At 42.8% G+C, this 25,956-nt stretch overlaps 1 protein-coding gene across 1 annotated transcript in view; it reads left to right on the top strand.

The window, feature by feature from the left end:
• Positions 1–204: 204 nt before the first annotated feature.
• LOC132069578 (V-set domain containing T-cell activation inhibitor 1-like) overlaps positions 205–25,956 on the top strand; it is a 34,169-nt gene continuing 8,417 nt past the window's right edge. The window contains exons 1-4 of the mRNA XM_059465880.1: positions 205–455; positions 2,759–2,882; positions 21,916–21,989; positions 22,408–22,460. Coding sequence (XP_059321863.1) covers positions 21,982–21,989; positions 22,408–22,460 — 61 coding nt within the window. The 5' untranslated portion in view covers positions 205–455; positions 2,759–2,882; positions 21,916–21,981. The remainder of the gene's footprint in view (positions 456–2,758; positions 2,883–21,915; positions 21,990–22,407; positions 22,461–25,956) is intronic.

Genomic DNA, 25,956 nt, shown 5'->3' on the forward strand with positions numbered 1-25,956 from the left:
AAAGTTGTTTCAGAAACACTGGCAAAATCCTTGTTCTGAACATTTTCAAGCAGCACATTCATGCAAAGAAATGCTTAACTATAAGGCAAAATGTAGGCAGTCCTCCTAGAAGGAACTGCAATATCTGAAGGCTGCATTATCATAAATAGCTAAATTCTGGGAAAAGATCAAAGGTGGATCCTGAGCTTTTTCTATTGGTAAAGTGGTAACTCCTCAGCTTTTTCGATTGGTAGTTTGCAAGAGCCTGTGTCAGCTGCACAGGCTATGGTGAGAGCTGACAATAATTCCATGTATTCCTCAGCTTGGCTGGAGAAACAGCCCCTGAATTCTCTGAGTCACTGCTCACTTACATCCTGCCCTGCTCCAGAACTTCCTCATTCACACAGGAGCTCCTTGCAGCAGCAGCACGTCTGGATCTCAGCACGGGCAGAGGGACACAGGGAGATCCCACAGAGGTAAGCAAGAGATCAAGTTTTCTATATTGGATGAGAAAGTGCTAAAATTTCAGTATTTGGGCTATGGTGTTTGGCTGAGGTCTTTTGCACTTGCTTCAGATGACGTTTCCATGGGTGAAAATGAAAAAGAAACCATGTGGATTAGGCTTGGGGGGTTGTTTTTTTATTCTTTGTCATAAGCAACAGTTTTCCAGAGAGGAAAATCTCCAGACTGAGGGGGTTCCCATTTGTGTAACTGCTCTCCCCTGTGCTGGCTCCCAGCTGGGGTGTGTGTGCTCAGACTGCAGGATGGAAAGTGAGGCCACCACTAAAACAAAAGGCATTTCCAACTAGTTTTCTCACTGAGCACCACTTTGCCTTTATTTCTGCTCTCATCTTTTTGCTTTTCCTTAGCCATTAAAGTGGCACACTGACACAAGTGACTGAACAGGGAGTTTTGTGAAATTCAGGGGACAAACACCAGGCTGAAAACAAACAAATCACACTTGCTGCCTCAAAATGTCACCTGAGCGGGAGCAAAGGCTCAGGACATTCAGCAGCCAGACAGAAAGAGAGCTCTGGGTGGCTCCTCAGGTTCTGAATGGTCTCTGTTCACAATCTGCAGAGTAACAGCAGCTAAAAAGGAAGGCAAGAGGTCCCAGAGTGCAGGCTGCAGGTAGTGAAGAAGTCAAGTGTAAGAGTGACAAGACTAGAAAGAGCAAACAACTGCACAGGAGGGTTTTCCCAAACTGAGTCACTGTGGTTTCTATTACAAGTGGTGGTGGAGTTTGGAAAAAAAAAAATAAAATAAAAATAAACAAATTCTGTTGCACAAAGGCTCCAGAGAAACCCGGTGCCTTGATTTTGACAGATTTATATTAGATTAATTAAAAAACAAACCACAAAACCTACACAGCAATAGATGTACAAGCCAATCCCTAGAACAAGGCATTTAAAACAGTTTTCCTATCTTAAAATCTAATTTTATTCTTGGTAGCACCTTGCTGCCTTTAGAGGGGACTGTCTGTACCCACCAAATTAATGCAGGGACAGAGGAAGGCAGGAGAAAGACACCTGAGAGAAGTACAGAGCAACAAATGCCACAAAGATCAATTTCTCACACCTCCTCCATGTGAACCTGGAACTCAGACCCCCCTCAAGAGCCAGCTCATGCTAGGTAATCTTGCCTTTTTGCATGCTAAATAGAAATGTTTCACCAGTTGACTAAAAGTGAATCCTGAGGAAGAAGTGAAATGACAGAGCTATAGATTTCAGTTCTCATTAAATCAAAACTTGCCTTTTTTTTGAATTTATCTTGGTAACACTAGTGTAAGTAGTGCAAATGTGGAAATCAGCACATATTTTTCATTCCAGAGAAATTATTTATGTATTTCTGGAAAGGGAAAGGAGATGACAGGAAATTTTCCGCTCCTAGTGCTCTTTTTGTAATACTGACCAGGTTATTGGAATATTTGGCAAGATGAGTGTTACAAATAATTCTGTTAGGCTTTCCCCAATTGGGAAAGCCCTAAAAAAAGATTGCATGGGTATATACTACACTCAGGAGACTGATCTTTTGGGAGAAAAGTCACCAGTTCTGCACATTTTATCTCCAGAAAAGCCACTCAGTGTTTGGTGGGAGGTGAGGGATGGGTGGGAGAAGAACATTTCATTCTGTAAAAGAAAAAAACATATATATTCTTTAAGGAAAAAAGAAAAAAAAGCCAATAGACAGGTGCAGTGAGCTCTTTAGGGGCCTTCTTGGATTTCCCCACCTTATCACTTATCTACAGTTTTCTGCTAACATAAAACAGAAGCCTGGTGGAGCAGATCCCGAAAAAGTCCACAGAACCAATCAGTGCTGGAACACCACCCCTCTGAACACAGATAGAGAGAATTGAGGTTGTTCAGCCTGGGGAGGGCTCTGTGGAGATCTCAGAGGGGCCTTCCAGGGGCTGCTAAAAAAGAGACTTTTTACCAAGGCCTGTAGTGACAGGACAAACAACAATGATTTTAAACTGGAAAAGGGTAGATGGAGGTTGCATACAAGGAAAAAATTCTTTACTGTCAGAGTGGTAGGGCACTAAAATGGGTTTCCCAGAGAAGCTGTGGATGCCCTATCCTTGGAAGCATCCAGGTCAGATTGGATGTGTCACTGGTGTAGTAGAAGATGTCCTTGCCCATGGCAGGGGAGGTTGGAACAAGATGATCTTTCAGGGTCACTTCCAAATCATTCTATGATGAGTATTTAGACTCCTTTGAAAGAGTTTAGCTGGTTTTTCTTTCACACCCTTCTCACTTTCCTTTTCTGATCTGTGTTACAGCCCTCCCTCCCTGTCAGGACAAAGCACCTGCCTCCTGTGGAAGCTGAGCATCCCTGAACAGCCACCAAAGGTGACAGTCCAGGAGCTGGGACATGCCCATGACTGAGCTTTGGTTCAACAACAGGTGAGAGAAATAAGGGAAGGAGAGGAAAATGCATAAAACTGTCCTCTGAGCAATGAGATACTTTTCTGCTACCTTAAGTTAAATACACACACACACTTGAACACACCTCAGTGACTGTGCTCATTGAGCACTGACAATTTTCAGGGCCATTTGGGGATGTGTACACATTGTGAGTGTACCTGCTGTCATATTTTTCAAAGCAGCCTGAGCCTCAGAGAGTTCCATTCGTTGATTTCAGGTCACATCTGCTCACATGTTTTTAAAACAGCACCTCTATACCTTGAGGCAAATCTTCACCTCAGAGCAAGGTGTGGTGCAGGAGTGTCTGTACTGACAGGAGCTGGAGAAGTGCTGGAGCATTGCATGGGCATGAACTCCACGTGCTGAAGGCCAATTGTTCATTGCATCACTCCAATACTCAAAGTTTCACTCCAAATTCAGTTCTGTTCTGTACAAAAAGAACACTGGTGAGTGGTGTAATGCAGCTTTTGCTTGGTGTAGTTGAAGAATGCAACTTTATTAGAGAATGGGAAGGATGGAGAAAAAAGGTGAATTATTGATCTAGATAACTATTATGGGTCATAATCTATAGGGTTCTAATTTTTAAAATTCTTTCCACAACTTAGTTTTGCATGTATTTTCCTCTCACACCACTTCGTGCACATGTTACAATGCCATTTTCCATATTATTTTATTCCACTTACAATTTCCTTGCAAGGCTGCTGAAAAGAGCACTCTAAATGAGACTCAGGAGACTGCTTGGTTGATTTTTTTTGGCCTCCCATCAGTTTATGAATATAGTTAATTAATTGTACAGTCCAAACACATTTCTCAGCTAAGTGCATTTAAATGTAATCTCCAACTCTGGCTTCTCTTCTAACATTTGAGCACCCCATGTTCTACATTGGCATGTGCTTAAGTTCTGTAAAAGCAAAATTGCTTTCAGATCCTTTATCAATAGTCTTGCCAGGCCAATGATTGATGCCACCATAGAGAGAGATCAAAGCTAAAGCCAAGCAGATCCCTCCCATTGTATCTCCGAAGAGGACTGATTCATTTTGACATCAGGAAAGGGAAGAGCACACAGAACTCCATATACTAGACAAGACCACCTTAAACTTGGTTGTTCTTCTCACCCAAATGCAATGTATTATCCAGAGGATGACATTTTCTTTAATTAGTAATAGCAACAATGAAGGGAAAAAAGGAGATGCCCAGAAGCATTTGAGAAACCCACAAGGTGAGAAGAAACGGAGACAGGAGTGTCACTTCTTTTCCAGCTCTATCACAGATCCAGCAAGGGCCATTCCATGGTTAATTCACTCCCATACACTCCTCACTCAGTCACCCACAGTGATGATTCTGATTTCTCAGGCTGCAAGCCAAGTTTTCTGGCAGCACTATAGGTAGCACTACACTTTTACTTCACAGATATTTTTGAAAGCAAAGCATGACCCTGTATGAATATAAAGGCCCACAGTGATAGGATCCATAGAATAGAATCTATCAGAGCTTCAACTGTCTTCTATAACCAAATCAATATTTTTTACAGAATGATTTGTTTAAGATGAGGAAGGATTTTTTTTTCTCTACAAAAATTCTGCAATGACATGTGAGGATGGGAGTGAAAGCTCCCTGGGGTCCCCATGCTGTGTTGCATCTCTTGTACTTTTTAAATCCTCTGCTGGGAAAGGGAGCAGAGGCACAGAATTAAAAGCTTTAGGGCTAAAAGGTTTTCCTGGAAAGGTCCCCTCTACAGGACAGCTATGCCAAGCCAGAGAGTCAGGGGTCAGAATTTATTTCATTTTATCCCTAGGAGCCATGAAAGTCCCTGTGCTGTAACACATTTTACTGCCTCCTCCCCCATTTCTTCACTCACCACAGAGGAATGAAGCAGAAAACAGTGTGTTGATTTGTACTAGAGTGCTGTCATCTATCCAGTAAGTGTACCCTGGGGAAGCCTAATTCCATAAACATTGCTTGGGACCACTCTTGGGATCTATTAAAGCCAAGGAAAGCAGCAGTGCCTTGCTGAGGACAAACTCCTTTTATTATACCAGGATAGAGCTGCATGAGTGCCAGGATGAAACCTGTAGAGTCTCAAACCAAAAAGCAAAACACCTAATTAAAGAGCTAGCAGGGTTGTATGGTAGGCCTACCTAGGGGATCTTTGAATTTCCTCATGGGAAACTTCTGTCCTCAAAGATTATCCTCCATACAGTTCATTTCACCTTTTGAGAACCTCACTGTGGCTACAATTTTCATGGTGGTCACGGAAAGAGACCATTTTATTACAGGTGTTTTCCAAATACTGCTCTCACTGAAGCTGAACAACTCAATTTAGATGCAGAGTGACCTGCAGGAGCTGATCCCAGTCAGTGCAGATTTGCTGGCTTGACATGTGTAACAAAGCCCAGCCACAGATGTGCCCCACACCTCAGAAGAGAGAGAAGGATCTAACTTAGGACGGCCTTGCTTAAAATTCAGTTTTATTAGCTTGGCTCCTATTTTCTCCTACTCTTCCGTGTTGAGAGATGCACGAAAAAGTTCTCACTCAGAAATAGCCCTCATGTGAAGGGTTATCTCCAAGGATAAATGGAAATTTATCTCCGGTGTGCCTTGCATTTGCAGGCCATAAAATGCAGAGATTTGGGGATGAAGCAACTGTAAGAGACAGGGCTGAGGGAGGTAACGCAAAAATCATGGCAAGGCCACCACTGACTCCCTGCCAGCAAGGTGTGGATCAGAGACACCCCATGTCCTGCTCTTGTTAGGCCAGGGCACAGATTTCATCTTGGATCAGTCACCCCATGTCTCTCTCTGGTTAGGCTAGGGCAGGTATTTCATCTTGGACCAGAGACACACCATGTCCTGCTCTGGTTAGGCCAGGGCAGATATTTCATCTTGGACCAGAGACACACCATGTCCTGCTCTGGTTAGGCCAGGGCAGATATTTCATCTTGGACCAGAGACACACGATATCTTGGTCAGGTTAGGCCAGGGCAGATATTTCTTCTTGGATCAGAGATGCCCCATGTCTTGCTCTGGTTAGGTCAGGGCAGGTATTTCATCTTGGGCGGCTCCTGAACAGGGCTGCAAGGCCCAGACGTTTTGCTGTCCCTGAAAAACTGCATAGAAATAGGATTAGCTTCAATTTCTGAAACCTGTGTTATGTTTCAGAGCTGCTCTGAGGTGTTCACTGTCCTTCAGTTGCCAATTCAATCTCTCAAACGATGGTTTACATCTTGAATGATTATAAAAAGGCCAACATATAACACTCTAAGTCCTCTAAATAAACAGTCCTAGAAGCAGTGAGGTCAGCTTTGATTTCCTCACAATCTGGGGCATTGAAAGAGACAAACTTAACAAGGCTCTTCAAATCCCATCTGGTAGCAGGACAGGAATGTAAGGGCTCTGAACCACAAATATGGGATCAGCATGTTAACATCTAGAGAAGATTTCTGTGAGTGCTCTGAGGAAGTGCTTCAAAACCAGGTCATGTAAACTTCACATACCTGGAGTGCTTCCTACAGATCATTTCTCCCTTGGATTGAACTCAGAAGCTAGGAGTTTATTTGACAGCTGTCAGTTAAAGCACAGGACAAATCACACCAAATAAAAACTAGTTAACACAAATGTGCTAGCAAGGGGAGGAAATAAACCCAAACTTGTTCCATTATATATTCTCACAAATGGACATTTGTGTCTGCAGAAAGGGCAGCTGTGGTGTTTAATACTTAATGCCATTCCATAGTGCTCTGAAGATCCAAACACAATTCTTTGTTTGCCTGCATTATAATGAGGCCCCGAGATGTTTGACAGCAGCCTGGAAAATATGCAAAATGCCATAGCTATTCAATTAGCACTTGGTACTTTCCCATCTGAGGACATCACATCCCTTTTCCCTCGAGAGTTAGGGATGCAATAGGTTGCACAGAAGTTCCACACAACACTCCTCCCCACTGCCCCAGCTGAAGTTACAAGATGCAGTTTGGGTAAGAAGTAGGTCATTGTCACATTCCTATCAAGGATCAATCAAGTTCCCATTGAATGCATCAGCTCCTTTTAGCAATAAGCAAAGACAATTTGGAGAATGACTCCTGCCTTTCCAAATCAATGTTTCTGTGCAGTTTTCACCTCAAGTTTAGTCATTTCTAAAGGCCCAAATCTGGCCATTTCTTACCACAACTACTCAGAACTCAAGCTTTGGGCTCATCGAAAAAATGGGGTTTCATGAAGAGCTGATAGCAAGAGAGGATGTGAATTTAGACAGTCCAGCTGTGGAAAACATCAGGGAAAACATCTCTTCCCACCCATAGGAAGACCCACTCAGTGGCCACATCTGTCTATAATAATAGTTGCTACATCTGCCTAGCACATTGCAATGACAAAAATCCTCCAGGCTACGGCTTTGTTAGACATCTCCCAGAAGTGCCTACTTCCCCAGAATCTGATGGCAAAGCAGAAAAATCAATTGTTTACTTTGGTAGCAACAGCTGTGCATTGAATAATATTGTGTTTTATGAGAGATTGACTCTCACACACTTTCAGTGTATTGGAAACACACTGGAAAGTAATTTAAGACATGCAAAAAAGGACATTCCTTCCATCCAAACAAAATATCCACAGCATACTACGAGATGCCAAAAGAGCCCAGCCAGACATGGTCCTGCCTCTATTTTGCATGTGGATAAATAATAACGTATTTGGCCTATGATTTTAAACATTTTGTGCAAGAACAGAATAAAGGAAGGTAGTCCTTTCTAAGGAAAGTGCAGCAAGCATTCTTAACTAGAGAAACCCAGATATAAACAGCGATCTCACATGTGTCTTATTCTGTGTACAAAAAAAAAAGTGTAGAATGTGAAGTGAATGTGAAGGAACACAGTTCCTTCAACTGATACTTTATACATCTTGCTTTCCCAGAGAACAGGGCTATCCAATGGTGTTTATAGTTCTCATAGTTCTTCTTATAGTTATAGTGAGAATGACAGGAGAGAAAGCTGAGATCCTGTCTCTGATTCAGGTCCATTTGCACCTCAGGAGATCACTAAAGCAGAGAATATCAGAGGAGCTTGAAAGTAACCAGTTTCAAAGTTATAACAGCTTGGATGCTCAATGTTTTTGTCATGACTCTGGGAAATGTGAGCACAGAAACCTTTGAGAAGGCTGGCCCTGACACTACACAGCCATAACCTCCTACTCAGTTATGGATGGCCTCACGAATGACACTGCTTCTCTGGTATTCCAGGAGAAGATATCCAAGGATTCAGAGTTCTTAGGTGGTATTAGAGATTTCCACTCACACACCCCGTTGATTTTCGACATGGCTAGAACACCCAGTGCATCTTTCTGCCTTTTATGCTCCAAGACACATCATGCACCCAACCAGAAATTAGCTGCCATATAATACAAGTATTTAGCAGTGTTTCCAAAATCACTGCCACAGACACAATCACTGTAGTGCTCCAACCCATTTTTCCTGGATTTCCAAAGAACAGTTGTCATCTAGGTGATGCAAAACCTCATGACTTGTGCAAAACTCCAGCCAAGGGTTCAGAGGCTGCCAAAGCAGATGTGCCACAGGCTACTGTGGCAGAGGAGATTTGTGTCTGTGGCACTGGAACAGCTCCTGGAGCTACCCAGAGATACCAATCACAACTGTGGCGCTACAGCCTGTTCCTGCCATTGCACTGGATCATCCTAGGGGAAAAACATCTGGTGTGAGATAGCATCAGAAGATATTTCACAGGGTGTTGATCAATGGAAAGGAAAGAACAGGAGTTCAAGGCAAGGATGAGTGTTGGGAGCAGGAGATGTCACACAAGGAGTGCTTCAGTCAGAGCACTGTCAAGACCCCTCAACAACACTGGTGAAGGTAAATGTTGCTGTTTTGGAAAGAAAAGGGCTCAGTCATTTGGGGAAAGGCAAGCACTAAAGACTCAGCTGTGGGGCAGTGCAATGCTCTGCTGAATTTTCAAGCCTTATGTGGGTCGTGCATTTCACACCCTCAACTTCCACTTCAGGGCTAGTTGAAAATAGTCTGCAAAACAAAGATCACCTAAAACTTTCACAGGGGAATTTCCTACATTGAAAGTGTAGAACCACAAAAAGGTTGGGCTGATCTTTCACAGCATGAAACCTTGTGGTTCTGCACAAACTGCTGCTCTTTCTTTCCAAGCCAGTGCTTACCAACATGCTCCAAACAGCATAAGCATCTAAAAGAGATGCTGTTTGGCATCTCTGAAGCTGAGAAAGATTTCATTTGGTGCACTCTATACTGCAAAAAAGACAAGACAGCAGCAACCCTTGTGCTTCTTCCCTGCTGTAGATGCAGCTGCCTGCATAGCCAGTAAGTTTTCTTTAGAAAACAATCTCACACAGCTGATCCAGTGACTCACTGCTAAGGTAATTTGTTTGAGCCCAGGGCCATATCTAAAGGGACCACAGCACAGCCCACAGGATGACCCTATGGCCCCCCAGGATGACCCTGCCACCCACTACAAAGTGACCACCAGATGCTATTGCAACACAAGACATCTGGGCAGAATTTATTAGCCTGATACCATCTGGCTGATTTCAGATATTCATTCTCCAGCCTATTTTCAGCTGTGTCCTACTTTCAGGACTCTCTGGTATTAAACATACTCACTGGTGAGAGGGTTATGTGGCTACAACCAAAATCAGCATCCTCTGAAGCAATGGGACAGTTCATTATCAGAGCTCCCTTCTCACTGAACCATTTCACCTTAGGAGAGCAAACTAAAAACTTTTTTAAAAGTCAGTAACTTTTAGGATTATATCCTCCCCCTAGTTCTTGGAAGCTATAATAAATTTACATATTGGGTTGTGAACTTCAGTTGTTAAGTTCAAGGACTGGCTTAACTTTTCCCACTCTATCCCAACTCAAAGATTAGCACCAGCCAATTGCACAAAGATGTAATTAACAGTTCACAACCTGGTTTCTTAAGAAGAGGAAGGTTTGTGGGATAAAGCAAAACACCTGCTCAATTCCTGCCTCTTCCCCCCAACATTCCTTTTAGCCCTTTGACAAGTCTTGCAAAAAATAATAATAATAATTTAAAAAAAAAACTCCAAAGAGATTCTCTTCTCAAGGCAAGAGAAAAGACAAAACTAAGACAGTTCTGTAAAGTCAGCTCTTGAGTCCAGGGAATTTGTGTTAGAAAGCAAAAGCATTAACATCAGGAGACATCAGAGAACCCATACCAGCATTCATCTGCCCTTTCCATGCACTTCTGTGCACTTTTCTCACAGCACTTATGGAACAACAGTTTGCCTTCCCTCAACACAGTCTATCAGAGAATGTAACACCCAATGCAAAACATTTCTATGCCAACTGCTATCTCCCAGTTCTAAATTCATCCTTTGTAAAACCATCTCTAATGCTGCTGTAGCTGGGTTTTCTATTCTCTCTCCTAGTTACCCCAGATAAGGGCTTGCAAGAGCTGATTTGCAATAGGAAAGGGAAGACACAGAAAGAAATTGCAATAAGAAAGGTGACAGCATAAGAAATTGTGGCTTCCATCTTACACTGTTCCTTTGCTTTCTCCTGGGGAAAGAGACCTTTTACTGTCCACTGGGGGAAAGGGGAGAGCTGGAATGGGAGGAGCTGGTTTGGATTTTTAAAACCAGAGCTGTTGGACATCTTCCAATTCTAGAAGAGAAACACTTAACCAAGTGTGGCTTTAATTTAAAAGATCATTCACAAAAAATAATCCTGCTGAAGTCCTACAGTCTCCAACAGGAAAACCAAGGCACTGAACCACCACAGAAAAAGCAAAAGTAACACACAGCCCTTCCCCACCAAGACACATGCACAGATGATAATAATGAAACAAATTTCAGCAGGCCCCCACATTGACCTAAAGGAGAGAGCAGGTAATATGAAAATTAATTTACATGCACACAGCCATGGGAAGAACAGGGCACTGTTGTCAGAAGAGGGTAGAAGGGAAGATGCCACCTCATTCTCATGCCATGGTACTGAGCAGAAATGCATAAGCAGGAAGCAAACACAAGTGGTCTTTTAGAGAGGTTCAAAACAAAGGAGTTCCTTGCTTTGCTTCCAAATCCCCAGCCTTTTACTTTGAAAAGCAGCCAGCACCTCCCTGTGTGTCTGTGATTACAGTCAGGGGTAAAAAAATGCTATTAATGCTATTGCACTAATAACAGAAATTGCTCTTTTGCTGGTGGGACAAGAATGAGACAAGATCTGATCATGCTTGAGAGATGTGTGCCTAGATAGAAAATCATTTGGCTGAACTAAATCTGAACCAGGCATTAAAAAGATCTGAAAGCTTTAAGAGCATTGAGGAAACATTCCAGATCATGGGGCCTGCAGGAAGTGCTTGTGATCCCCACTCTTCCTTCTCCAATTTACACAAATTTACTGTTATAGACATTTTATTCAAACAAAAAAAAAAAAATAATATGCACCTCAACTATGAAACCAAAAGTCTACAGTTTTTCAGCACCTGGGCAAAGTATCTCTGTATGGGTGTTCTGCACTTGGAACAATTATTTGCAGATTAGCAAAAGAAGCATGAAGTGCTTACAAGCATTTTTAAGGGCCTGTGCTTAGGATCCTGTTCACATCTCTGACAAGCAGAAGTTAATTGGACATTAATATTACCATGGCTGTAACACAGCCATACAACTGGAAGCTTTCTGCTCCAACACCAGAGCAGCTAGGTTTAAAAGAATGTGTAGGCTTCAGCTTCATAAATATTTTCAAAAAGCAGGGGTTGGGAAAGCAATTCCATGGGGAAGTGGGGGTCAGGTTTAAGCCTGCAATATTTGGCAACTCTCAGTCTTATTTTTGTCACTGGTTCAAGAGCCCATGAACCACTAGGAGTCCATCCTTTTACTAGTACAAAGTATTCCATTAATACTTTGGGCTTCACAATGGGCATCTATGGAAAAAGCCAAGTTGGGCTCCTGGAGAAAGGAACAGCTTTTCCATTTCTTAGTTATTTACACATCTGGTTTTTAACTTCCTTAAAAAAAGGTGCCATTGGAACGTGCAGAAGTATGAGAGATAATTCAGCAGCACACCAGAGATACTGAGTACAAGTTATGAACCACTTGGGAAAAGTTACTCTATAAACAGCTCCTCTGTCCTTGAAAAGTTCTCACAAACTGCAGTTGCAGGTCTTTTACAAGAATTGTGAGAAAACAAACCTCAAATAAAACCCAGACAGACACCTTCACTTTTACTTTAAGAGAGCAATGCTCCTTGAGAGACCAGCTCAGGCAGAGACCAGCTCCTTTGGGTTCCTAAGCTCTGACATCAGTGAGCTAATTATTATCATTGATTGACCCCAGGATTTGTTCCAGGTCTATTAAATCTTTGTGATGAACAGTTGCTCATAAACATGTTCAAACAACTGCATTTAGTAGCTGAAAAACACTGGCTGTGACTCAGGTGGTTTCTGGTGCTCAGGGTTTATCTTCCAGGTGTGCAAACCTCCAGCAAGGGACTCTGTCACCTCAGTCCCCAAAAAGTGAACATTATCCTCCAGGGAAGAGCCAACAAAAGTTACACCTGCCTTGATTAATTTCAGTTTCTTTCTCTCCTCTCACCCTGAAGTTCCATTTTCAGACCCACCATTCACAGCATTTCCATATCCAGTGCATAGGCTGCTAATTAGCCTCATTTACCTGTCAGGCTCATCAATTTGTTGATGAATACTTAACTCCCTCCTGTAGAACAAAAAAATTTTCTGAACATTTTCCTTCTTGTCTGATAGGAAATATAATTACAATTATTTTGGCATTTCAAGTCAGGGATGAGATATATTATCCTAACAAGTCTGATAGAGGAAAAAAATAAATTGACTACTGAGGCTTGGTGAGATTGTTATATGTATCACTAACAACCACATCTTGTAGAAAGAACCTCTTTTTGAGATATTATAAAATAAAAATAGCTAAGGGAAGAGAAGAATCACAATAGGGAAAAGAAACTGGTAATCCTGGAGCTGCTTGCTAGCAAAAATAAACATCTGTATGTCAGGATTTTCCCTGCTCTCACAATATTGGAAAGTCATTTTGGAGAATAGAAATTCTCTGGCATTTGTGTGTTACACTTCCTCCTATATAAGGCATCAAACAAAAGTAATAAAGGCATTTTATTGACTATTCTGTCAGCTCAAAGCAGTCTCTTGAACCTGAAATAGTTTCTCTTCTGCTTCCTAAGAAATTCCCCCAGAATTTCCCTTTCTCCCTCTCCCTTTTGATTAGGCTATATCCACTACCTGGATACAAATCTTCCAAGGGAGGGAGTTTTCCTCTTTCCTTCCTTGGGCTGATAACATTTACCAAGGGGGTTTTATAATCCTGGCTCTGTGTGAAAGACAGCTGCAGACTGGACAGGAAAAACCCCACACTTTTAAAATGGATCATTTTGGAGCTTTACAATCTTAACAGCTCAATACTGTTCATAGGATGGTCTGGGTTTTCAGGGATCTTTAAGATCATCTCATTCCAGCCCCTCTCCATGGGCAGGAACATTTTCCACTAGACTGGGTTGCTCAGAGCCCCATCCATCCTGGCCTTGGGTTCTTACTTAGTGTTCAGTAACTCAATTATTATCAAGTTACATCCTCTCTGAGTTTTCCTTGCCCTTTCCATCATTTCAGGCAGCAATACCCTCTTGACTCTGCTTTTCCAAGAAGCCTGAACCAGCCTTGTGCACATCTAGCTGTGCATGCACCTTGTCCCTCTGGGGGAGCTTGGTAACAGAGGAAGAGCTCGAATAATTCTGTGATTTCCACACAGGCAGAGGAGCTCAGCCCGTTGAATATTGGAGCTGCAAACTATTTGAAGAAATTTAAACTAGGTGGAGATATTTCAGTGTAGGGAGGTTTCTGCAAGTAACAGACTAACAACAGGATTAGGCTTCCATCCTCATTTTTAACAAGACAAAATTGTTTCACTTAGGGAATCTCTAATTCAGGTGGCACAAAGCCCTTTAAGGCAAGTAGTAACTGCAATTGCAGGGAAAGGCCATGAGAAAAAGCAAGACAAAATACCTGCCAACCACACCCATACTGTGCAAGAACTTCCCACATATTTCAACCCATTGTGGTCCTTCTTGCCTGTATCTGTCTTATGAGGAGGTGTACTCAGGAATTCCTACCATTTGACATAATTTATACATAATTCATGTGTGGAAGGCTAGAGGAAGGGTAGAGAGGTATTTTTATTTCACCCATCTTCTCTCCTATTCCAATAGGTTTCTCTCCAGTTTGTATCTAGCAAGAACCTCACACACATCCAGTCAGTAAGAAGGTGAAATGATCATTTCAGAGATTGTAGCACACTTGTAGAGAAGCTGAGCTCTCTGCTCCAAAGTGATGCTAGTAACCCAGACTGGATCATCACGCCTCAAAACCAAGTCTCATTTTTACATCTCCAGATGTAAAAGTACTTTAGAAGTAGTGATATTGCTCACTGAGCAATACTAATACTTTAGAAGTATTAGTATTGGTCAGTGTTGTATTAATCCAAACATTTTCACTGATATGAGTTAAACTAATAATGCTTCCAGGACTCTTTACATAATTTAATCTAAGAATCAGCTTAGCTGCTTGGTTGTTGAATACTCCAGAGTCAGGCAATATCACTGATTTAAGGGTTAGTTTGAGCAGGTGCTAGAGGAAAAAAAAAGATCCCAGTGAAGAAAAAAAATTAAATCCTTATCTTAACATTCTAGCCCACAATATTTCTATAGGTTAAACAACACTAAAATAAACCCTTGTACAGAGAGTATTAGAAGCAGATGTTCAGGCAGGAACTGCCTCCAAAATAAGAAAAAAATACATAACATAGATTCAGCTGAATGAATCCTTTTCTCTTTCTGCATTGTCAGTTGGGAGCTACTTCTTTAAGGCTACATTTTCCTAAGAGGTAAAACTTCACACTCCTGTGCCTTTTTCACATAACTAATCTCTTGAAAGAGATCTTTATTCTTGAGAAAAATAATTTATTCACCAAAAGAGGAAAAAATATATTTTGTTGGAACTGGAAGACAAAGAGCAGTGGAAACTCTCAGAAAGGCAAAAAGGAATTGAGAAAAAGAAGAACTTTTGTAGGAGCTGTCAGAAGGACTTTACAAACAGGAACCAGGGCTTTTCTGTCTCATTCCAGAAGCTTCATCAAAGGGCATGATACCACCACAGACCACTAGTCACAAGGAATAAATCTGACCCAAGAGCACAAGGGTCAAGGAGGGAATACATATATATATATATATATATACACATATATATATACATATATATATACACACATATATATATACACACATATATACATATAAATACATTTTATATATATATATATATATATATATATATACACACACACACTTATACTGCTTAGGCTGTGCTTCCTGAGGTGTCACAGTGTCAGATCTGCAGAACTCAGTCCCAGAAGGGCTTAGGACACACGAGACAGGGATAGGTGTGGCTGGGAACACTTCCTAGGGATTTAGAGGGAAGAAATCCCTCCCTATGCCAAGAGTCTTTGCAACAGGAAGAAAGGAAATGGAAGGCACTGCCCTGCCGTGCAGCAGCAGCATTCTCTTGAAAAGTTAAATGCTCAAAAGTTCTCACACAGAAAATAAAGCATGTCTTAAGAGAATGGGATGAGAGCCCTCTACTGAAAATTACAGACAGATGTCATGCCAAACTGCCGAACCCAGACCCCAAATGTTGGGATCTTTAGCTTATCAGAGTGACCCCAAGAAAAGTTAGAAAGTCTCTTTTGCCAGCCCTGCGCTTGAAGAATGAGTTGGAGCTCTTAATTTCTCAGTCTCAAGGTTGTTTATTGTTTCTTATCTATAAAAAATTTTCTCCTATCCAGCCGAGGTCCATCCAGCAGGGCAGTTCCAGGCACTCTGCCTGCCCCTGGGGCAGTGTTATGTCTTTACACTAAAAACTTTGTGTACAATGTTTACAATTACTTCCCAATACCTATCACCTATGTTAGGCAGTGAGCTTCTACTCTAAACCAATCCAAAAGTGCCAACATCACAGCAGAAGATGGAGGCCAAGAAGAAGAAGGAGAAAGGCTGGACATGCCCAGATCCCTCCATCTTGCCTCCTGAACCCCCATCCAGAAACCCCAAAATCTACTTTTCCACCCCATGATAACTTCACTATTATTCTACTTAAACTGTTGTGGCTTGCCGGTCTTCATCTAAGGTTGGTAATTTGCTCCATGGGTCATAATCAAACCCACAGGTGTTTTGGGCTCTGTGCCAGGGCTTCTGAGCCCCCTGACAGGGGTCTTGGCTGTCCTGGACAGCCAGAGGGATGTTCTGGGTTCCCACACTCAAAGGCAGCAGAGACACGACGTCCCTCTGGAACGAGTACAAAAATCCTCGTTCTTGGATTTGCCTCCACACAAGGCAATTGAGCAGATGGCAGACACATTTCTCAAAAATAACAGCTGGATCCATGGATCTTGACTGTCTGAGAATTCAATCTGGCCAGACTTAAGATGAAACCACCAAATAGCCACAAGACTGTAGCTTCATTTGCTGGGGGTTGAATTCTGCTCACTTGCATACCAAGAGCGTGCTTCCTTCCCCCTGAAACTTGAAACGAAACATGCCACTTTTAGCATCAGTCCCCTGAGCCTTCAAACTCTTCCCATTTTACAAAGCCACAGACTACCTCAGTTTAGTCTGAGAGCTATTTAGAATGGCTGTACTGAAATCAAGAACACAGTCTAGATTCCCAAGGCTTCCAGCCTGCTAAGTGTCCAAGGTCACACACAGCCTGGTTTTTGCCAGACACCTCTAGAGTTTTGCTATTTTCCTTCAAACACTTGGGAAGGTGTTTATTTATGTTTGTATTCTGGAAACTGATCCATTATAAACTGAAATCCCTGTTTTCCCTGCACATTTTATTTCCATGCACAGAGATAAATTCCTCTTTACCAATGGTGTTTATTTAAAAGCCAGGGAGACTCCAAGTTCCTGCTGCAGGACCTGTATGTGGTACAGTGGAGCAAACAAAGGGCAATGGGGTGGGAAAGGGTCTGGAGCACAAATCTGGTGAGGAACAGCTGAGGATGCTCAGCCTGAAGAACAGAAGGCTCAGGGAAAGCCTTATCACTCTACAATTATTTGAAGCAGGCTGTAGCCAAATGAGGGTCAGCCTCTTCTCCCAGACAACAAGTGACAGGAGCAGAAGTGGCCTCAAGTTGCAGCAGGGGAGGTTTAGATTAGATATCAGGAAATAAGTTAAGGGTTGTAAAGCACTGGAACGGGCTGTCCAGGGAAATTATGGAGTCACTATCTGTGGAAGTGGTCAAAAAAATGTGCAGAGGTGGCACTTGAGGGCATGGTTTAGTGGTGAGCACAGCAGTGGTGCTGGGTTGACAGGTGGACTTGATGATCTTTGATCAACTTCAATGATTCTTTGATTCTACAGCTTTCCACCAGGAGCAAACCATCCACCATCACTCATTCATTCATTGTTCCCAGAAGGAAAATCTTTTCAGACCAGAAATGCCTTTGGTAACCTTTCAGTCCCCAGAGCCTGTTTGTGGCCCACAACAAGCCTCAAACAGGCAATGGGAAATTCCAGCAGCGTGGGGAAACACAGGAAAGCCCAAAGGCAGCACCCCACCCACCACCTCCACAGCTGGGCTGGTGTGACTGCACACAGAGCCACAGTGCTCAGCAGATGAGGGAAATTCGGAGAATTACAACTGCATAAAGTTTACTAAAACAAACAAACATGAAAACCAGGCCAGTCACCCACAGTAGGGCACCTGAAAAGCAGGATCCCAATCCAAACTCAGCTGTTACCACAGCTCATTTTGCAGCCTTTTGAAGCATTTTGAAGCCCCAGGCAGTCCCCCAAGGAAGCAGAGGACACTCCTTCCTTCCCATTGCCTTGGGCCACAAGGGTGGCTACAGAAACACTCACTGCCACCACTCAAACTGCCAGAAGATTGCTTTCAAATTAGGACAACTTCAGAACCTAGAATCCTTGAAGAGGAAGCCACTGTTGGTTTTGACTATATATCAGCATGTATCCCTCTCCAAAATGTACTAAATCCCTCTCCTTGCACTAATTACAGGACAGGCCTGTAAATGATGCCTCATGTTGTTTATAGGTTGCTTTCAGATGAGACCAGAAGTAATTACCCAGTTTCGGTACAGGCTGTTGCATCATAAAACTTTCTCTAAGAAACCAGAGTGTAATTTCCACTTGCAAACTCACTCATTAGCTTTCTATTAACTAATGGCTTTTACCTAAATGTAATAGGACTGTTACTGTGGTTACACGAGAGGAGAGCATTTGAAGAAATGACAGAAAATGGCCTTGATGTGGGTAAGGAATAGCAAGGTGGCATTTTCCAGCTCAGGGAACACTCAGGATTTCACAGAGTCACGGAGAAAGGTGCCTCCCCAACCCTCATACAAGCACCAGTAACAAGAGTCACTTTGCATAAATCTGTTCTCTAAAGCCAAAGGTATGCAAGGGAGGGAGGGCAATAAAAAACATACTTGAAAAAATTACCAGTGACTAAGCTACCAAGCCTTGCCAGGTGCGCAATGAGAAGTTTCCACCTCGGCAGGGGCCTTCATTCATCTGTGGGTGATTTTGGCTAATCCTCTCAGAACTGCTGCTGCCCTCTCCAGCTGGTGTCTGCTCCACCTTGCACAACATTCATTCAGTGCCCAGTGCTGGATGGAAGTGCCAGGGGAGGTGGAAGAGCTGACAAAGCAAATCAGTTCCTTCAGTTTGTGCTGCCCACTTAGCTCACAACCACTTTGATATCAGTGGCACGTTCTGCGGTCACCACACACGGAGAGTTTCAGTGCTCCAACAGCATTAAGCCTTCAACAGCAGCATTTAGACCCTTTCTCACCCCATCCCTCCTGCACTGCAAAGGGACAGTTGGAATCCATTTGCTTTGGGACACAAAGCCTTGCTGTTCTGCTGGAAACATTTGGTTACTTCACTACTTGATTAATTTAATTTTAATCCAGGCTGAGCTAGCGTGCTCAATACATGGCCTTGCACATATGACACAAAAGCTGCAATCTGACACAAAGATTGTCAAGAAGATCTTAATTTTACAATTTAATCACATGCTTTACAAGTTAATAATACATCTTACAATTTAATCATATATTTTAATTGCACCCAATGCCTAATGTTATTTCAGGTAGGTTAGCATGTTAAAGAGTTACTAATTATCATTTGAATTCTTCATGAAGTGATTATTCATTGCAAAGCCTTACTTTATTAATTATTTTAACCTCTGGAAAAAGATGTCCTAAATAATTCCTGGAGCTAATTTAAATGACCAATAGATGGGTCAAATTTTAAATTTGTAAAAAAAATAGAAAGAAAAAACAGTAAGTTTCCAAGCTTCCATTTAATTTAAACCAGAAATGGAAAATAATAAAAATTAAATATAAAATACAAAGTTTAAAGTGCTTATCCACATGATACATCTTACACCAGCTCAGCTGAACAGACAGGAAGAGATCTCTCTTTTGGGGTACTGGGAACATCAAGTTAAGTCAGCTCAAACCAGAAAGAAATGTTATTTCAACTAAACAGCACTGAATTCAGCTAAATCAAGGGTCAGGTGCTCCAGCTAGACCATCTGAAGCATTCCTGTGCTTCCTTAAAAAAGGCCTGCATTGCTGTCCTTATGCACAAGCTTCACTCCAGTGGGGAAGTGACACCAGCACATGGATGGCAAGAGAGCTCAACATCCCAAATTGTGTATCTTAATTCTGATCTCAGTCACTCCCCAGTCCAAAACTTCCAAAGAGGCATTTCTGAGAAGCAGAAACTCCACAGGGAGTCCGTGGGAGGAAGGCAGCCAAAGGCAGGACACAAACAAACCAGCTCTGCTGGAACAGCCACCCTGCTTTTCCGGGAGTCACAATCAAATCTGACAGAAAATGACTGATGCTCCAGAATAATAATGCAACTTCCAGGAGGCACCCTCGTTTTCCTGGAGTCAGAATGAAAACTGTCAGAAAATTACTGACCTTCCAGAGGAATGATAGAACTTTCAGGAGCTCCTGCCCTGTGGGTCATTCCTGTCTGCTGCCACTGCACCTTTTAAAAGGCCTGTTAGCTGGCCATACATGCCGAAATGTTTAGCTGTTTCTGAATAAGGAGATTATCATAAGGACCACTTGTATGTAGAGAGAGAGTGGACATGGCCACAGTACCACAGAGCAGGATTGTCGCAGACATCTTTTATGAAAAATCCTTTCCTTAGAATTTTTCCTCCTGAGAAGCTGGGAGGCCTCAGCAACAAAATGTAAACATTGATTATCTGCTGCTGTGGAATGCAACAGGTGCATCTGGGATTAGCCCATGTTGGATGTTTGTAATTAATGACCAATCACAGTCAGCTGGCTTGGACACAGAGCCCAAGCCACAAACCTTTGTTATCATTCTTTCTATTCTATCCTTAGCTAGCCTTCTGATGAAATCCTTTCTTCTATTCTTTTAGTATAGTTTTAATGTAATATATATCATAAAATAATAAATCAGCCTTCTGAAACATGGAGTCAGATCCTCATCTCTTCCCTCACCCAAGAACCCCTGTGAACACCATCACACAGGATCTGCTTGGCCAGACCTCCCTGCTGCCTGACAGGAGAGGCTGCTGGGGAACCCTGGTCCAGCAGAACAAATTTGCTTCTGGTATTTTGGCAGCTTTATGAGGAATGGAACATCTGCAAAAAGCTGAGAGGACAGATAAACTCAACTCTTGTCGCAGGCAACAACAATGACAGGACACAGCCCCAAACTGCACTTGGGGAGGGTCAGGCTGGACGTCAGGAAGAATTTTTCACAGGAAGGGTGTTAAGCTGGAGGTGGTGGAGTCAGCAGCCCTGCAGGTGCTCAAGAAAGAACTGGTGGCACTCTGGTCTGGCTGACAAAGGTTATTCTATCTCAGAGGCCTTTTCCAACCTCGATGATTCTGCAATAGGAGCAGCCATCAGTGGCTCAGTTTCATTGACAACAGGTAGGCAGGAAGGAAACAAATATGGAATAAACTTCCATAAATGTACACCCTTGCCCAAAACCTCCTCCAGTGGGGAGGGAGGCAACCACAGAAGTCCAGCAGAGACAGGCAGGACACACTGTTAATGTCAAAGAAGCCAACGATGGCAGATGGTTTGCATTGAGTATAAGGAAGGGGCTGTTGAACAATTCATGAGCAGGGCTTGACCATGAGGAGAGAGGGAAGAACACAAATCCAGGCCTTGCCCTCCCCAGGAAGCCACACTGTGCCAGGAGCAACAGGCAGGGGAACAGCACCAGCACATTCCCCACACAGAGCTTCCTCAGTGGGAAGAGAATCCTGGATAAAACACTGCTTCCACCATCAGCATCATCTCTGGGCACACAGAGAGGAACAATCACTCTGATATTTGTACTCTTTAATCTACAAGATCCTATGAGGAAAAGGAAGCCCAAACTCCACATTCATTCCCATCTCCACTCCTGCTCCATTTTGGATTTTTTCCTGAGAAAGTACCTGTTTTAAAAGCCTCCTCAAAGAAAATCTTTTCGTTTTCATTACAGGCTCATTATTTTGTTGGGAAATGTGCAGCTTTGGTGGTTTTCAGCAGTTTGTAGGATGGTGCCTACACCTCCTGGCAAATAAAACACCCATCAGGTTTCTCCACTTTCTACTGTCAGCTGGCTGCAGAACAAAAATCCCATCCCTGGGCTGAGAGCTCAGGGCTAGTCAGTGCAGGGCTTGTGAGTCACAGCCGTCCTACACAGGAAAATACATTCTTGGAATTGCAAGAGTGTGTGCAAAAAAACCAAAAGTAACACACAGTGAATCTACAAACACAGACTGTAAATGATATATACCCAGAAATTATATAACACCCTGTGTTTTACATACACCAAGTGAAACAAAACAGCAAATGAATAATGTTCTCTCTTATAAGGAACACTTTTAACAAGAATTAAGAGCCTTTCACTCTTTTGCAGAGATACAAGTGGCAGCTCACGTGTCTGGTGAAGCTCCTGACAGATTCCCAAGGGCTAGGAGGCACAAAATGAAATGGTAAGTTATGCTTTTCCTTGGGCTGTGAAGGAGCTGAAGGAATTTGGGAGCAGAGGGAATTTAATTTAATTACCAACAGAAAATAATCTCAAGATCAAACTATGACTACGTAGATGCAATTAACATTGTATGTGAAGGCAGGAGGGAAGAGCAGGTCTGGTGCTGGCAAATGAAGCCTTGCCCATCATGAACACTGAGAAACCTCAGTTCTACAGGCAGCAGATAAAACCCACACCAGGACTGGATGGCAAAACCAGCCAGGGTTTCTAACCCACCCAGCTTCATATCCAAATTACCTTCACAGAGGAAGGAGCTGGGAAAGATGGCATAAATTACACCAGAGGAAAGGTCTTTGATCTCTGCTCTAGCAACCTAACAAGGCACTTGACCTTTCTCTCTTCTCTCTCCTCCTCATTAGGGAGACTGCTCTCTGGATGGTTGCCTGCTCACTGGTTGCTTCTCTGCCCAGAGGTAAATATTCCATAGTGCACACCCAGGAATTTGCAGAGGCATTTACATGCAAACACAGAAGCTGCAAGCAGAACCTTGGAGCAAAAGAGAACAAATGAATACATTGCTTTGCATATATTTCATCACAATCCAAGGTTTGCAAGTACAGGTTGTAACCCTCAGATAAACTTCTGTATCCAAAAGAAGTGGTTTTCAAATTTAAGGTGTTTCAGACCCATAAACCTTTACCTATAAAGTTTATCCTGCCACATCCTTAAAAGTACCCTATCATTTTAATAATATTAAAGACTACTTGGAATCTCATCCTTTACAACCCCAAACCATCTTGCAGCTGCTTAGCTCTACCAGAGTTGACTTTCTGACATTACATGAATTAGATACCATCTTCCCTATGAAAAGGATAAACCAGTGCATGTTGTTGAGAGAACTTTACACAAGATGCAGTTTCCTTATTGATGTTTAAGCAGTAGTAAGACCTCTGTGTGTGGTCAGGACTCCTCTGTTTACCTGCAAGTGCCTCACATTTGCCACTGTGGTGGTTAAGGATGCTACACTTCACCTGGAAAACAAGGGGGGAACAAAAAACCCAATCTTCATGAGCTTCCCTGAACCACACTTTGATTGCTGAAGCAGGAGTTTTCTCTCATTACAGGAATCTTACAGATTGGCTAAATTGTCACATCCAACTTCATCTTAACAGGCTTAAACATTTCAGCAATATTTAAAACACATTTATTTTTTTTAAATCCACAAAATAAATTCATCCCACTTTTCTTACAACTGCAAGTGAAAGCTGTGTGGCAACATTCATCTCCAAGATGGAGAACTGCCCCTTCCATGTGCAAAGCTTTCCTGATAGGGAAGATGAGCATTATTAATCCTGATGTACGCACCTCAGCAACACCTGCCACCACAACTACTCCAGTTTTCTGGCCAGGAATCTCCCTGCTTCCACATCTCCTGCTGCAGCAACAGCCTCAGTGGGAAGCTTTACCAGCACTTTAGCAGGACTTTTCTTCTCAAGACTTCTGGGGGCAAGTCAAGTACCAGTCCTTATAGAAGTCTGTTCTCCCCATCTACAAAAGACCCCTTGCAGCGGTGGGCTGATTAAATAACTCCTTCCAGCAGATTTCAGTCACCTGCTCTCATCCCAGCCAGCTTCAGCAGTGCCTCCTTTTCTGCCTCCTTCTGCCCTGATTTTACCAGCTGGAAGCAGCAAGGGCAGGGTGGGCTGAACCCTGTGGGTGTTTTTAGGGTCCTCAGGAGCGTTACAGGGTTTGTACACCATGCCATGGAGGAGAGGGAATGGGTATGGCTCAGCTCAGATATGCTAAATACTGCTGTCCTCCACCTTCAGAGAAAGAATCAAGAGGAAAAAGGTGCACTGCTAAAACCAGTATCAAATGTACAGTGTCCACAGCCAGGAGGCAGGACCCACACCCTTCCTCCCTCCTTTGCTCATTGGGAGAATCCTTATTGTCCATTTTTCTGAATGGAGCTACAAGCTCTGTTCATCATCTTCTCTTCATCCAAAAAGAGGTGGATTTTGGATGCATTGCAAGCACTCTCTCTCTCACAGCACCCTGCAGACAGGACCTTTCCCACCAGGAAAGTCTCTCTCCCTCCTCCTCTGGAGGCTCCCTTCTTCCCCTGCAGCAGCCTCAGGCACTCTCGTCTCCCTCTGTGGTTTCCTGACCATGGTCAGGCTCAGCCAGAACCACATCTGCTTTCACACATGGCCATGCCCTGGGGACACTGCTGAGCACAGCCTTTCCCTGTCAGGATCAGGAGGAAAGGGCTGCAGATGGTATTTCGTGTTCTGGCTCAAATGTTTGTTATTTCTTATCTGTATTAGAATCTTACAAGCTGTGAGTTCTACAGCATCCTACTAACAAGCTACAAAATGGCCCTATATCTATCTCTACAAGGTCTTTTAAGGAAAAACTATCCAATTAAGAAATGACACCTGAACTATTTTTACTTTTAACCCAATATCTAATCACTCATGTCCCACAATGCAGAATTTTCTGTCCAATTACAAAATACCACCCAAACCCATGGAGCAGAAGGTGTAGGAGGACCAGCCTCTGCCCTAAAACCTCCAACTTAGCTTTATATATTATCACTGTCATATTTTCTGAAAAATTCCTTTGCCAGGATCTCTTCTCCTGCAAAACTGAGAAGCCGCAGAGAAAAATGTGAATAATAATTATCTGATTGCTTCTCCTGTGTTTGCTGCTTTGGAATGTGGTCTGGACATTGTTTACCAACAGGTGCATGTTTGAGTGGTTTCATGTGAATTGTTTTTAGTTAATGACCAATCACCATCTGCTGTGTCAGACTCTCTGAGTCAGTCATGAGCTTTCATTATCATTTTTGTTAAGCCTTCTGATGTATCCTTTCTCTTTCTTTAGTACAGTTTTAGAATAGTAATATAATATGATATGATATGATATGATATAATATAATATAATATAATATAATATAATATAATATAATATAATATAATATAATATAATATAATATAATATAAATCAGCCTTCTGAGAATACGGAGTCAGATTTCTCATCTCTCACCTCATCCTGGGGACCTCAGCAAACACCACAATATATATTACTATATTCTAAACCCTTAAACTCTAAATTTTCCACCCTGTGATATTACAGACTTCTATTCAAACTCCACACCCACAATCCCAGTTCTGTCATTCCATTTGGGAACCCTCCTCCACAGCCTCAGGTCAAATGCAGTGTTCTCTTGAGGTTCTGTCCTTTCAGCACAGAAAGTTTTAAATTCTCCGCATCCAGGGTTCCAACATTTCCCCAGGCCCCAGCAGCTCAGAGAAGGGGCTCAGGACACTCCATCCCCTCCCTCGTGCAGCAGTGGCCCCTTGGGATGTGCTGGGGACAGCTGATGGCCCTGCCTGCCCTGCGTGTGTCACCGATTGCAGGGTGACACATGCAGGGCAGGGAGGGCACAGCACAGGGGAGGCTGAGCTTTGTCATAATTCAAGTGCCCTTTGAGAAGCAAATCCTGGCCAGCAGCTGATGCATTCTGAAAATTGCAGAACCACAGAATCAATTAGGCTGGAAAAGACCTCTGGGATCATCAAGTCCAAGCTGTGACCAACACCACCTTGTCACCCAGACCATGTCATTGAGTGCCACGTCCAGCCTTTCCTTAAACACCTCCAGGGGTGGTGACTCCAGCACCTCCCTGGGCAGCCTGTTCCCAGGTCTGATCACCTTGTGAAGAATTTTTTGTCATGGCCAAAGCCCAATGACCAAATGGCTCAGCTCTCCACACAACAAAGGGATTCTCCTTCCACCACTAAGCAGAAAAATCTTGGGATATGTGGTTTTTTCAGCTAAAAGCTGACATTGTTGGGCAAACTGGGCTGGGATTTTCAGCTGAAAACCAAAGAAAAGCAGATGTGTGGTCATAGAGTTATAACTGAAGACATTTACTTGGCTCCCACATTCAGCTGTCTGGATCG

This window comes from Ammospiza nelsoni, chromosome 2 (genome assembly GCF_027579445.1).
Source record: "Ammospiza nelsoni isolate bAmmNel1 chromosome 2, bAmmNel1.pri, whole genome shotgun sequence".
Lineage (NCBI taxonomy): Eukaryota > Metazoa > Chordata > Aves > Passeriformes > Passerellidae > Ammospiza > Ammospiza nelsoni.